We start from the raw sequence: 14,158 nt of genomic DNA, 5'->3' as shown, positions 1-14,158 counted from the left end.
CTTCTTGACCATGAACCGCATCGAAGGTTCCATCGGAAGACGCATCAAATGGTCGTGCGGATGTGTTCGTGTGGTCCCGTCTCATGCCGTGTTGTTGTGCATCTGTAACACCGCTAACAAGGTTGTGACGATCGGATGGAGCTTCATCCACGAGGCTGAACCATCAAAATGCAATGCGAAGATCACCCGCGAATGGGCCCCCGGACATGGGTCGCCTGTCCATGGAATACGAGACCAAACAACGCCAACTCTCGCTTCCTGGCCCTCTCCTTCTTTTGCTCCAGAATTGTAGCAATTCAGCCTCGTCTGTCCATCCCTTGCGCAACGCCGGCGTTGAGCGTTACACCGATTGAGCAGTGTGACCATCCCCTCCGCTGAACTCACTTGTCGAGCACCACAAGACAACCAGTCATCTCCTTTCTCTCTTCGTCAACACGGAACGATGCGGTCCACCCAGATCTTCAACCGGAAAGCGAAAACCGCTCCTTCGCATTACCCACGACTGCCGTTCCATGGCCTCCGCTCAGCTCAGCTACTGGCGAGCTTGGTCGTTGGTGCGGTCATGTGCTATTACATTTACAATTTGAGAAGAGAGGACTACGCCGTACCGTGGACATTCATCTGGGTAAGGACATCTAGCGGTCCTAGGCAGCTGGAGACTCCTTCACTCCAGAATATAAAGCTGACCGCCCCCGTGAACACAGCTCACATCTGCCTCGTTCTTCTCGATCCTCGCTTTGATCTTTACCATTGTGCTGCACTGCTGCATCGGCCTAAACCCGCGCCTCAACCTCGCGCTCAATGGCTTTCTCCTCATTCTATGGACGCTCAGCTGGAGTCTGTTGACATGGTTCATGAGCCCGACCCTGGCCAATGCGTGTGACGTCGAGCATTGGACTGAAGATATGGGAATAATGGTGTGCAGAATATACAAGGCGTTGTTCACGTTCACTCTGATCGGGTTGTGAGTACACCACGCATCTTATGCCCTTCTGCTGGAGAAAAGGTCACCATACCCAGCGAGCACTTTGCTGACAAGATATCTTTCTAGCCTTTCCACTCTCGCCGCGTTCATCCTCGACATCTACGTACACCGCAACCAAACCCGACGTGGCGTCTACCGTCTTCACGACATGGAAAACAAACGTCAGTTGGTAGGGGCAGCGGCTCCGTTCTCGCGGGACAGCAGGCTCCCACGAGAGAGTTCGGAATGGGAAGAGCCGAGACCTTCGATGGGCCCGTATGGTGATAATGTACCGGATGCGGCGAGACCATTATATACCATGCCCGAGGGCCAGTTCCAATACGAGACGGGATACCATGGTGGTGGTGGTGCTGCGGGTGCTGGGAAGTTCTGAAGGACGAAACGCTTCGCCGTATGGGTTGCGAATCAGTGCTGGGCATTGATCTCGCATTCGTGAAGACTTGGGATACTCTCACGACGATATATGACCAAATGGAAGACATGGATGCTCCTTCAGGTCGCCGCATATCCGAAGCATCTCGGAATATCGACCGTGTGCGATAATGTCCGTCAGCTCGATGAGTGCATCGACGGATGTCTGAGCTCCTGCTTTGTGCACGACTCGGCATACCAACTTTGGGCGACATGTTGACACTGAGATTTACCTCCAAACTAGGTAGGAGTTGTCTTAATGTCGAATGCCGAGTTTACTGCGAATGTACAGACAGGGTCCAGCTCATGCTCGGTCAGCATTGAACGTTTCCATCCACCTCATCCGCCTTGCTGCCGCCCGACCATTTCCACTTTCGCCGTGCGAACTCCATGGAAACGCCGATCATAGAGCTCGCCAACCCATGAATGACAGCGCAATCGCTCGAACACTCGAAGAAAACCATGTTGTCCGTGTGAAGAGTGCTTGCATTCCTTCAGGAAAGCGGAAGGATAAGGCATGACGTATACTGAGCTTCGAGAAAAGTTGTCTCACTGTTCTAAGCGTGTAAACGGGTACAACGGACAGCATTAGTAAGGCGTCTTCTTCAGGTAAGGCAAGCCCATTGGCATATGACGGACCCGAGCAGAGCTGCGTTGAATGTTTCTATAAAGTTCCAAGTGCCGCCCTTCGTTCTTTCCTACGATTGTTACTATACGAAACTTGAATCCTCGACCATCTGCTGCCATACTAGAAGTCACTATCAAAACCACACCACATACAACATCCGCAATGTCTACTCCGGCTCATCTAGTGAACCGTCCAGCACCGAACACTCCATACTTTACTCCCCTTCAAGATCCTCCAGCCGGCACCGCCTTGGTAGAGGACGGAAAGAAAGATGCTGTTCCCAAGCTCTTCCGGCCCCTCAAGATCCGAGGTCTTACCCTCCAGAACCGTATTATGTTGAGCCCGCTCTGCCAGTACTCTGCTCCCGACGGACACTACACAATGGTTTGTCCAGCGTTTCCCAATAGCTCAAAGACTCTAGGCTAACATCCTCTGCAGTGGCATCACACCCACATGGGCGGCATCATCCAACGCGGTCCCGGACTCACTTGCGTTGAAGCCACAGCCGTGACTCCTCAAGGTCGCATCACGCCTGAAGACGTTGGCATCTGGCAAGACTCTCAGATCGAGCCTCTTGCCAAGGTCGTCGAGTTTGCCCACTCCCAGAATCAGAAAATCATGATTCAATTGGCGCATGCGGGCCGCAAAGCGAGCACTGTAGCACCGTGGTTGAGCGGCGGCGATGTTGCTGGTGAGGACGTCAACGGATGGCCACAGGATGTCTGGGCGCCCAGTGCGATTCCGTGGAACGAGAAGCATGCTGTTCCAAAGGAGATGTCGTTGGATGACATCGAGGCTTTCAAGAAGGCGTTCGGTGAGGCAGTCAAGCGGGCGTTGAAGGCTGGATTTGATGTTATTGAGATTCACAATGGTAAGTCTGACTGATTGACTTGCAGTGTGGCAATGCTAACGAATTATCATGTAGCTCACGGATACCTCCTCCACGAATTCATCTCGCCTGTGAGCAACACCAGGACCGACAAATACGGCGGAAGCTGGTAAGTGCACAGGTCTACCAACCTCAAGTGACTACAACGACTAATGTAGTGTAGGGAAAACCGCACTCGTCTGACAATCGAAGTCGTGGACCTTGTCCGCAGCATCATTCCCAAAGACATGCCTCTCTTCCTCCGTATCTCCGGCACCGATTGGCTCGAGGAGAGCGACATCAAGGAGTCATGGACTTCCGCAGACACCGCGAAGCTTGCGCCAATCCTGGCCGAGCACGGCGTCGATCTCCTCGACGTCTCTTCTGGAGGCAACCACCCCAAGCAACATCCTCACAGCAAGCCCGCTTACCAAGCTCCGTTCGCTATCGAAGCGAAGAAGGCCGTGGGACATAACATGGCCGTCAGCTCGGTCGGATCCATCGATAGCGCGAAGTTGGCGAACGATCTATTGGAGAAGGATGGTCTAGATCTGATCATCGTTGGCAGGGCGTTCCAGAAGAACCCGGGATTGGTTTTCCAGTGGGCGGACGACTTGGATGTCAAGGTGCAGATGCCGAACCAGATACGATGGGGTTTCGGAGGACGCGGAGCTAGTGCGGACAATGTAACGCCTGCTACGAAGATTCCGGAGTTGATTGGGGAGGCTTAGTTGATGCTGGGAAGAAAAGGAGCCAGGCGCGCGATATAGCTAGACAGTGCAGACGGAATATATTGGGAAATCTTCAGGAACTCACCACGCCGCGACCATATGGCTCCGCAAACATTGCAATGTCAAACGGGACCGCACATCATGTTGAAAAGCCTTCCAATTGTCACTTACCCCTCAAACGAAAGGAAGTGCAGTGTCGCCGTCGATATTTCCCTCCATATCTTGCAGCCACACTTCGCGACGCCACAACGGAGTTAAGCCACGATTTTCGGCCGATCGAAAAAGTTCACTCACGCGAGCTTCAGCATCGCCCAACTTCGTCCAGTGCATTCTCCGACTGCATCTACGCAATACCTAACCATGGCACCCAATCGAGGTCGTAATCGTGCTGCCGAATTTGAGGCCCTCGTTGAGACCGGCGGAAAGGGTGAGGTCTCCATGCAACACCTTCTACCGTACGACGAACTCTGCTAACGATCCTTGCGTCTAGACTTCGATCCTGAAGCAGATGATGTACCCGCGGACGACTCTAGCCATAACGACGATGCTGACCTGAGCGACGAAGATGACGACGAGGAGGCGGCCAGGGAACATTACGTTGCAGTGGGAAAGAGTAAATTGAGGAAACCGAAGGAGGTCGCACTGGGACCAGCATATGTTGGAAGAAAGGTCGGAAGGGATGCTTTGGAGAGCGAGGATGATGATGATATATTGGAGAGATTGGGAAGCGAGGATGAGGAGGAGGATAGCGAGGATGGATTTGGACAGGAAGAGGAGGGCAGTGAAGAGGGCAGCGAGGAAGACGAAGATGATGTCGGGAATGGCACCTCGGACACGGAGATGAGTGATGTGGATGGGGAGGAGGAAGAGGCCATCAACAGAGAAGATTCGAAGCTGAAGAAGGAGCTCTCAAAGGCGATGGGCGACGACATGAAACGATCTGTGACTGCATCAATTTCGCAAGCCAGCAAAGAGGACGCTGAGAAGGGTCGCGCAGTCAAGAAGCAGCGAACGGCATTCGACTCGCTCCTCAACGCCCGCATGAAGCTACAGAAGTCGCTCATCGCAACGAATACCCTCGTCGGGCTCCCAGCTGAACAGATCCAGGAGGAAAAGTCGGAAGCGAACGACGCCCTGCTCGGAGCCGAAATCGCCGCCTTCAACCTATGGAACTCCCTCAACACCTTCCGCGAGGACCTCCTCTCAGCTCGTGCACCGAGCAAGAAGCGCAAGCGAACTCACTTTACCTCCTCTACACCGACCTCGACTCTCCTCGACCACCTCACCACCCAAGAATCTACTTCCCTCCCGCACCGCAACGCTGTCCTCCAGAAGTGGTCCCTGAAATCCCAAGGCCCAACAGTTCAAACTTCCTCCTCCCGTCTGACAACCCAAACCTCCACGCAAACCACCATCATCGACGTTCTGAATTCCCACCTCTCGAACCCTACTCGACTCCTCTCCCGAACCCAACAACCGCGCTCCTGCGCGCCCCTTCAACTCTCCCAATCCCTCTCCTCGGACGCGAAAATCTACGATGACGCAGACTTCTATTCCGTTCTGCTGAAAGAGCTGCTAGAGCAAAAGTCTGCTGACAGCATCACAGCCAGCGCCATCGATGTCGGGTATCAAGTGCGGAAAGAAGCGAAGACGAAGAAGAATGTGGATACCAAAGCGAGTAAAGGACGGAAGCTGAGGTATACGGTGCACGAGAAGCTGCAGAATTTCATGGCGCCGGAGGATCGGGGGAGATGGGGTCAAAGGCAGGCGGAGGAGTTGTTTGGAAGTCTGTTTGGGCAGAGGGTGGGATTGGGTGAGGAGGAGGTTGAGAGGGATGATGATGTGTTGGAAGAGGAAGGTTTGATGCTGTTCAGGAGTTGAGACCGTGGAGACGCAGCTGTATTCATCCCTAAAATTGGAACGACGATCAATGTCGGGATCGTTTGTGACGTGGGTTGATATTCCGAGAATCTGGTCTGAGCAATGGGAGAAGCACGCCAAACTCTTCCCAAGCGATACTGGTTATCTATGCAGTGCAAACGCCATCCTCTTCCCGAAATCCCTCCAGTACCAAGCCCACCCTGACCGTCACCTCGCCTTCTCTCCCCTCAGCTTATCATACCTCACCACCGCTCCCAGTAACACATTCGCGCCATCCGCACACTGTTCGGGACTCGAGTACTCCGCCGGATTATGGCTCACACCATCCCGACACGGCACAAAAATCATACATGTCGGACAGTGCTTGTTCGTGTACACAGAGTCGTGGCCCGCACCACTCGTCATGAACTTGCCCCATTTCCCGAGATTCAGCCCTTTGACTTTGTCGTCGCCGCAGAGGTCTGCGCCGGCTTTGCGGACGCAGGCGATGCAGTCGTCGTGGAAGTAGGTCGCTGGGTTCTCGAAGTCGGTTTGCCATTCGACGGTGCATTCGCGTTCGGAGATGGCGCAGCCGGTGTTTACGCCTTCGGCATCTGCGCCTGCTGCGATTTGGTCGAACGCCACGCGGCATTCTTGCTCGACTTGCTCGACGGTCTCGTTGCGCGGGGCGCGGATGTCCAGGCTGAACTGGACGAAGCCTGGGACAGTATTGGTGGACCCGGGTTTGAGGGTCAAGATTCCTGTGGATGCGAGAGCTTTGTAGCGGTGGGCAATACGGTGAGAGGCGAGGATAAGTTTAGAGGCGGTAAGGAGGGAGTCGGCGCGATGTTGGAAGCTTGTGGCACCGGTGTGCGCGTCGCGGCCATGAACGGTGAGGGTGAACCATTTGTAGGCCTGCACGCCTTTGACCACTCCAATACGGCGATCTTCGGCTTCGAGTATTGGACCTTGTTCGATGTGGAGTTCAAAGTGAGCAGCCATTGGAGTAGACTTGTAGCTGGCGGGTGTAGAGCCCAGGTAGCCAATGCGTTCGAGCTCGGATTTTACGGTCGCAGTATCGTTGGCCGGGATCACGGATTTGAGGTTATGTGCCTTTTCAAGTGGTATTGACTCGGCCCACACGCCAGAGGACATCATCGACATGGGAAAACGCGCGCCCTCTTCATTGGTCCAGTTCACAATACCCACGGGATAGTTCGTCTCGACCCAGTTGTCGTTCAAGACTTTGAGAAGTTCGACTCCAGCACATACTCCGAGAATGCCATCGTAGCGGCCACCCTGCAAGGTCTGTCAGACTGCGAAGTGCAGACAGCAGGGTATACAACCTACCGAAGGCTGAGTGTCCAAATGTGAGCCAGCGTATGTGGGAGGTCCTTCTTTGAGCCCTGGACGGACAGCGAATTGATTGCCCATGGCGTCCGTATGCACTTTGCATCCCAGAGCTTGTGTGGTCTCCGCAAACCAGTCACGGGCTTGCTTGTCAGTGTCTGACAGAGACAGACGAGACATGCCGATCTCTGTATCGCCACTATTGGAGGAAATCGAGTCAGCCAGTTCTCTCATTATATCTCTCATTTGTGCATGGTGAAAATTGTCACGTCGTGATCAGTTGGCTGTTCTTAGTATTGGTTTGGTAAATCATCAAGACCTTTGATGGGTTAAGACGAATTGCATATTGGCATATCATCATTTCGACGGTTGATGCGGAAGGAACGGATGAAAGCAGGAATTCTCACCTTCCCCATCGCTCTCCTTTGCCCCATTCTGATGTCGAGTGGATGTCGTTCATCAATCTTTCCTGGTTGACCCGCAGCGAAGAGAAGTCTTTCTCAGCCATCTCCGCCACGGCGATGGCCAGCCACGACGTGCGCGAGAATGTCCTGCGCTGCCATGTTGTGCGTAAAGATATCGATGCTGCTGGAGGCAGGTGTGATTGGCGTATCGCTGAAGTGAATGCGTGTCGTGTGAGAACAAAGGTCGACATGGCGTTTTTTTCGAGAAGTGGTCCGCGCCAAGCGTCCGTGCTCACGAATGCAACCGAACGACGACTCAGGACCGCAATAGAAACAGTCGTCGATGGGCGCAGCGGAGGTCTCTCAGGTGCATGAATTGAAGATGCTGTAGATCAGACTACGAGTGTCGAAGTATGATTCTCAGCTTCACTGCGACAACATCGAGAGAGCTTATCCTGTGCCTCGGGCGTCCAAAGGTGTGGAGTATAACGTCTAGACTAAGCCGGCCGAAGAGGCGTTGATAAGGTCAATGAGAGCAAGATGTCTTCTTCCTTATGTGTTGCGGCCAGACTCGTGCATGGAGGAGTTTACGAAGCATGAGCGGATATATAGCGGCTTTGAAGGAGTTCAGACCTTGCCGTAAGCAGTCCATCAAGACGCACCAGGGACAAGGTCCGAATATGGAGAACCTATCCTTCACTTGGAGTCTGAACTCGAGACAGGCCGCAACAGTCTCCTTCTACGACTAGAATCGGGAGACTCTTACGATTGGATGTCAGTTTCTGGTCAGGCCGGGAGAATAGCGGCCCAACGGAGGACATCCACATGAGAACATGAAAAGGTGAGACAGTGCGCAATGAACGCCCAGGCGGACTGGTTTTTCTTGCTTATAAGGAGTTGAGCCGAGTCCAATGCCTAATCAGAATCTCTTTGCCGCTATGCATCCTCATGATGTGCAGGCCTTGTAGCCACTTCGAACTTGTTTACCACGAACCAGCAGCAGGCGCCGCCTCAGCCTGGGTGGTGTTCTCCTCCCACGACTTCGCGCCTCCAGCGTCAGCTCCGGTGTTGGTATCCGCCGTACCCCAGCCGCTGTCTTCCTAGGACGAAGCTGGTGGAGCACCACGACCACGACCGAAACCACCGCGCTGCTCGCCACGGAACTCTGGGTTGAAGCTGCCGGGAGCACCGGATCCACCCTCCTTGTTGTCGCCAAACTCGCGGCGGCGGTATCCACCCTCGCGATCACCACGGGGACCACCACGGCCACCTGGACGGCGCTCACGCTCGCCATCGGCTCCGAGCATGCCACGGGGAGGCGCGTGCGAGCGCTGCTGCTTGACGTGGGTTTGCGGAACGATCTCGGCGGGGAGGTGGAGCCACTCGCGGAGGTAGTCGAGACCCTCGGGAGTGAGGGTGTAGTAGTACCATTGCCAGGAGAACTGGGTCTTGAGGTAGCCGCGCGAGGTGAGGGACTGGCAAGCCTTGATGACCTGCAGGAGGATGTTAGAAGCGGGCGGTAGGGTCGAGGAGCTGGTGATCGCGTACGAAGAGGTTCTTGGTGTCAATCTCGCCGTGCTTTGGCTGGTTGAAGTCCTTCTTCGCAACGAGAACACCCTCGCGGAAGAGGTACTCGTGGATGAGCTTGCGGTCGGCCTCTGAAGAGATTGTTAGTTTATTGTCTTCTCTGTCACCGCCATGCGCAGATTCCACACGTACTTGGGATCAGCATCTTTGCGGTTGTTGATTGTCGAGGTGTGAAGTTCGTCAAACAATTTGAAGTTCGACCAAATTATCCATGTGCTCGTGGGTGGGGCCTTCCGCTCCAGGCCTTGGCACGAACTTCAATGCGCACGTTGTGTAGCAGGTACGAATCGGACAAGTCTCGCTGAAAAGCATGGATCTGAGCGGCATTCGGAGACAGAGGACTCTCTAACATTGTTCGTCGTGGATAACTCATGCACGTTGTATTATCAGGTTCTCGTCTATGAAAGTTGATGCCTGAGGCAAGAACAAATTGACTCAACTTGACGATCACTTCTGTGCCCCACACACGACTATACCTACCAATAACACAACTACCATCACTCGACTCCTACACACGAATTTACACGCCATGGCCGACACTCACTCCGATCGCACGATCAACGTGCTCTTGGCGACTTTCGCTGGTCTCGGACTCCCACGGACACTCTCGCTGCCCACAAAGGCATCCTCCTCTATCGGCGATGTCTACACCTCAGTACTGGACCGTCTGCCAGATCTGGACGACTCACTGATAATCAGCACGGTCTCCAACAAGCAACTCTCGCCCTCAAACGATGCACCGATCACTACGCTTCTCAGCTCATCCGACGACAACTTGCTCTCCCTCCGCCTCAGCCGCAGACTATGTGGTGGCAAGGGCGGTTTCGGCTCCCAGCTTCGTGCGGCTGGTGGTCGCATGAGCAGTCGTAAGAACCGCGACCGCAACCAGAACCCTAATGGATCCAACAGAAATCTGGACGGCCGACGACTGCGAACCGTGGACGAGGCCAAGAGGCTGGCGGAGTACCTCGCGATCAAGCCCGAGATGGAAAAGCGGGAGAAGGATGAGCGGAAGAAGAGATGGGAAGCCGTGGTCGAGGCAGCAGAGCGGAAGGAGGAAGAGATTCGAAGTGGCAAAGCAGGAGCGAACAGCGGTAGGCTGAATGCAGAGTACGTTGAAAGCAAAGAGTTGGCTGAGGAGAAGACCCGGGAGGCCGTCTTGAAGGCTATGCGTGAGCTGCAGAACGAAGGAAGGACAGGCAGTGAGAGTTCAGAGGATGTGGAAGAAGGCAGTGACGAGGAAGAAGACGATGGTGGTGAGAGCTCTGGTTCGAGCGAGAATGTAGCCGCTGAGGGCTCGGCGCATGCTGGCAGGACGTTCTTTGGCTGGGACGATGAAGATGAGGACGATTCGGAAGATGACGAGGAGGAGACAGAAATTGCAAAGGCATCGCAATCTGAGCCTGCCTACAATGGCAAAGGTAAAGGTAAAGCGACATGATCTTGCGTGCAACGCGAGCTTCTTTTTTTCAAACGATCAATACCATCGCTACATCGCACATCTCTCCGACATCACACCAAGCAACGCGCGCCGCATAGTGTGTGGAGCTTGCTCCGCGAAGCACTGTCAGCACTTCTAAACCTTCTTTGCGTCCAGCCATGCAGCACGTGCTGTCGATGATTCGTCCTCTGTCGGTAGATTGCCAGACACTGCCTGCAGATCCCGCCATACATGGTGCGATATGTCGTCTTCTCTGCTGACATCGTACCTTGCGAGCACTCTGAAGTTGGTTCTTGGCTGTCAGCGTCTTGGCTGGCTCAGGTGTGCCGACAAGTCTCACCAGGTCGGAGAGTTCACCGATGGAAGAAGATGCCGGATATAAATGGCCGTCATCACTCCTCGTTGGTCTCTTCCTTCAGTCAATATACAAAGCAACGCAAACGAAGCACCTCGCACTCAGATTGATCGCTCGACACACAAAATACAACATCATCAACACTGACCACGCAATGGCCCTCGTCTACAACTACGCTCCTCCGACCCTAGTGGTCGACCATCCTCACGACCGTCTCCACCAGCACAACTCATTCCTCGGCGTTCTGGCTCGCCGCAACGCGGATCCCAAAGCTCATCCCAACTATGCCGACATGGACATTCTGGACACCGAAGACTTGTACCGCATCGATATTGAAGTTCCGGGAGTCAACGATCCGTCGAGCATCAAGCTCCAGTGGGAGAATTGGAGATTCCTGGTTGTGAGTGGCGAGACGAAGAGGAGCTGGGAGAAAGTCGATGACGGCGAGAATGAAATGCAAGAGCAGAGAGTTCCTGACGATCAGTCGGATGTGCTGAATGGCGACTTGCACCGGATGCCGGCAAAGACAGGTCTGGCAAAGGCAGTGGGCGAAGACAAGAATGCCCTCCACCGCTCTCAGGCGCACATTCACGACCGAGACGGCACGCAGGCAGGCGTGTATTCTATCTACCCACGTCTTCCGGTTGAAGAGCGGCGTATCGGGTCGTTCCGGAGAGAGATTCACTTCGATGTGGATGTCGAAATGGGGAAATTGAAGGCGAAGCTGCAGGCTGGGCTTTTGACGATCGAGTTGCCGAAAAAGCATTACGAGTGCTCGAAGGGTAGGGGCGAGGTCAAGGTCGAGACGGGATAGGTTGAGGGCTTGATTGGCGGAAGCAGATGTTCCAATAGGATGAGTGTTCGCCGAAGGCAGAGCTTCGACATGGGCGGGAAGAGAGGAGAATGTTTCATTCCAGGTTGCTGCCGTACTGTTGAGTTTCACAAGATGATGATAATGAAGCTAGTTCTGACACTCAATCTGGCATTTCCACTAACCTTCGCAATGACCGTCACATTTCATTCGATGAGTGCGAAGCTGGATACCCCTAAGGGGGTCGAACCCTCACAATCTGCGAACATAAGCTAGCGCGCTTCTAGCCGAGCCAATGATAAGACTTCGCAACCTCACCTCCTCCTTTACCGCACTTACTATGGACGAACATCAAATACACAAGGCTTCAAATGGTACAGGAACACAGAATTCGACGCTTTGATCCCCGAGCTCATGGCAGCAATATATACAACACTGGATCCGCCGACATCGACACTCTCGCCTCTTGTCAGCCGAAGAAACGCTAAAAATCGTACCAGATTCGGATCGCGAATTGTCCAGCGAGACGCCTCGGTCTCTTTTATATTCCCGCTGGACCTGGACAATATTGCGGATACAACTGATAGCATCCTGTCGATCTCTCCGAGCTCTCTGGACAGCGCAGATACCGTTCGACCTTCACTTCGCTCGAAATCTACCCGACTCGACCTTTTCGTCTACTAACGCCTCCAAATGTCTTCCAACGCTTCCTCGAGCAAAACAACAACTCGACGGCGGTCGAAGCCATTGCAAAGACGCCTGGAGGTTGCTACAACAGACAGCGTGTGTTGTCAGCTCGCCATCGCCCAAGCCCTGGCCCAGAAATGCAAAAAAGAAGTCTTTCGAACCCAATGGTCTGTACGATGGTTAGTACAGTGAATGTAGGTGTATGTGCATGTCTGTACATACCCCTAAGGGGGTCGAACCCTCGACCTTGGCGTTATTAGCACCACGCTCTAACCAACTGACTGGGAGTTTGTTAGGATGTGATTCTGAGGAGTGGAAGATCGTAGGATCTGACTCACGCTAAGGAACCGATGATTGGTTGGAGACGGTGCGACTGACGGCGTTAATATACTATCCAGCTATTCTGCCGAGGCTTCCCCGACTATTCCTGTCTAAGCTCTTCAGCTTTTTCATACCACGCATATCGCTGCATCAATAGCTAGAGAGACTGGACCAGAGCCCGGGTGGATGTAGACTCCAGCACGGCCGTTACATACTATCGCACCGGAGAAGAGCGAGTCGATTGGAAGCGTCTGCCGCCCCATGAATCTTTCAGTCAAGACTTTGAATACTGGACGCTGACTGACATGCCCAACACATCGGACACCAACCTTTCTGGACAGTGATCCATCCAGACCAGCTCATCGCACTCCGACCATGCTATTCGCCTGATGCATTCTGAACGCAATCCTGGTTGGAATCGCGCTTCTGCTCACCGCTTGCAAACAATTGTGATGCATACTGCACGCTTCCGCCATGATTGCAGTTGCGATGACAAGTAGCATACAGAGCGGATCCTATCGCCCTGTCACATACCACGGGCTTGTTCTCGCTTGCTATCACATTGTCCAGGACGGCCATTGACCGCTGGTGACAATCAAACAGTGTGGTGCACAAAAATCGACTCAAGACGGGAGGCTGGAATTGCCCGGCCGGAAGCATATGAGATGCATGCAGCGACGCGTTCACCGCTGTGGACGAAGCCAGTCGTGCAATCGGCGTCGCAGATGTCTATTCTCCGGTTGCCGTTTCTATGGCCAGTGTATCTTTCAAGTCGGTCTAGTCCTTCTGGAACTCTCAGCTTCTCTTCCCTACCGTCTCATTCGAAGAGCGACACTGCGATATCCTCTCGATCTACCAGGAGTCTCAGCTCGTTTCGCATCATGAATTATACAGAAACAGGCTGTAGGTCTCCTCCGTCCGAACGATTGACACAAAGCTAACGATTCCCCTCAGCAGATGGCTACACTCTCGTCGACACGGAGGCAGCGCTCGTGAGCTTTCTGGACAGCCTGACCAATCTATCCACCGATCCACCAGCCCTCTACCTCGACCTGGAAGGCGACAATCTCTGCAAAGACGGCACTCTCACGATCATCTCCGTACTCGTACATCCACTCAACCACGTCTACATCATCGACATCCAGAGCCTTGGAAATTCCGCATTCCACACACCGACTCGCAACGGCACAACCTTCAAGTCCGTCCTGGAGGATTATCGCACCACGAAAGTCTTCTTTGATGTCCGCAACGACTCCAACGCATTGTTCTTCCTCTTCGGCATTACCCTAGCTGGCATCGAAGACATTCAACTCATGGAGAATGCCTCTCGAGTCGACTACGGCCGCGGTGGGACCTTTCGAGCCTACGTAGCCGGTCTTGGCAAGTGCATCGAGCGTGACGCAGGGCTGAGCCCATGCGAAGTCACCAAGTGGAAGGGACTCAAGAGCAAGATGGCGTCGAGGTTCGATGCGACCAGATCTGGGCAAGGCGTTCATGTCTTCGCCGCTCGACCGCTTGACGTCGAAGCTCTGCAGTATTGCGCTGATGATGTGCGTGTTCTTCCTCGTCTTCGGGAGACGTACGTGGCTCGGCTGAATGTGGCGTGGAAAGACATGGTCGAGCAGGAGACAGCTAAGCGAGTGCAGCTCTCGCAGATGGTGTCGTACGTACCAAAGGGTCAGCACAAAGCTCGTGGTCCATGGTGAAGGCTTTGAACTG

At 54.0% G+C, this 14,158-nt stretch overlaps 7 protein-coding genes across 7 annotated transcripts; 5 read left to right on the top strand and 2 right to left on the bottom strand.

The window, feature by feature from the left end:
* Positions 1–433: 433 nt before the first annotated feature.
* On the top strand, positions 434–1,358 carry MYCGRDRAFT_109000 (uncharacterized protein; the record flags this gene model as incomplete). The annotated part of the gene is made up of 3 exons (XM_003853476.1): positions 434–625; positions 705–964; positions 1,052–1,358. The coding sequence occupies 3 exons, from the start codon at positions 443–445 to the stop codon at positions 1,356–1,358; spliced, it is 750 nt and encodes a 249-aa protein (XP_003853524.1).
* Positions 1,359–2,145: 787 nt separating this feature from the next.
* MYCGRDRAFT_108999 (uncharacterized protein) lies at positions 2,146–3,623 on the top strand (the record flags this gene model as incomplete). The annotated part of the gene is made up of 4 exons (XM_003853477.1): positions 2,146–2,408; positions 2,463–2,895; positions 2,950–3,022; positions 3,077–3,623. The coding sequence occupies 4 exons, from the start codon at positions 2,187–2,189 to the stop codon at positions 3,621–3,623; spliced, it is 1,275 nt and encodes a 424-aa protein (XP_003853525.1).
* A 354-nt stretch (positions 3,624–3,977) lies between these two features.
* MYCGRDRAFT_57709 (uncharacterized protein) lies at positions 3,978–5,444 on the top strand (the record flags this gene model as incomplete). The annotated part of the gene is made up of 2 exons (XM_003853478.1): positions 3,978–4,050; positions 4,114–5,444. Coding segments are annotated over 2 exons (1,398 nt in total), but the record flags the coding sequence as incomplete, so codon positions are not given.
* A 267-nt stretch (positions 5,445–5,711) lies between these two features.
* MYCGRDRAFT_70812 (uncharacterized protein) lies at positions 5,712–7,488 on the bottom strand (the record flags this gene model as incomplete). The annotated part of the gene is made up of 3 exons (XM_003852838.1): positions 5,712–6,782; positions 6,834–7,032; positions 7,241–7,488. The coding sequence occupies 3 exons, from the start codon at positions 7,486–7,488 to the stop codon at positions 5,712–5,714; spliced, it is 1,518 nt and encodes a 505-aa protein (XP_003852886.1).
* Positions 7,489–8,091: 603 nt separating this feature from the next.
* MYCGRDRAFT_104063 (uncharacterized protein) lies at positions 8,092–8,985 on the bottom strand (the record flags this gene model as incomplete). The annotated part of the gene is made up of 3 exons (XM_003852837.1): positions 8,092–8,730; positions 8,786–8,895; positions 8,957–8,985. 3 exons carry the CDS (start codon positions 8,967–8,969, stop codon positions 8,338–8,340), a joined length of 516 nt encoding a protein of 171 aa, XP_003852885.1.
* Positions 8,986–9,319: 334 nt separating this feature from the next.
* MYCGRDRAFT_108995 (uncharacterized protein) lies at positions 9,320–11,434 on the top strand (the record flags this gene model as incomplete). The annotated part of the gene is made up of 2 exons (XM_003853479.1): positions 9,320–10,245; positions 10,587–11,434. The coding sequence occupies 2 exons, from the start codon at positions 9,354–9,356 to the stop codon at positions 11,432–11,434; spliced, it is 1,740 nt and encodes a 579-aa protein (XP_003853527.1).
* A 1,886-nt stretch (positions 11,435–13,320) lies between these two features.
* Positions 13,321–14,145, top strand: MYCGRDRAFT_92372 (uncharacterized protein; the record flags this gene model as incomplete). The annotated part of the gene is made up of 2 exons (XM_003853480.1): positions 13,321–13,342; positions 13,394–14,145. The coding sequence occupies 2 exons, from the start codon at positions 13,321–13,323 to the stop codon at positions 14,143–14,145; spliced, it is 774 nt and encodes a 257-aa protein (XP_003853528.1).
* Between the last annotated feature and the right edge of the window lie 13 nt (positions 14,146–14,158).

Source organism: Zymoseptoria tritici, chromosome 4, assembly GCF_000219625.1.
Source record: "Zymoseptoria tritici IPO323 chromosome 4, whole genome shotgun sequence".
In the NCBI taxonomy this organism is placed as follows: domain Eukaryota; kingdom Fungi; phylum Ascomycota; class Dothideomycetes; order Mycosphaerellales; family Mycosphaerellaceae; genus Zymoseptoria; species Zymoseptoria tritici.
The sequence above is the reverse complement of the archived record's forward strand: the minus strand, read 5'-3'. Positions and strand labels throughout refer to the sequence as shown.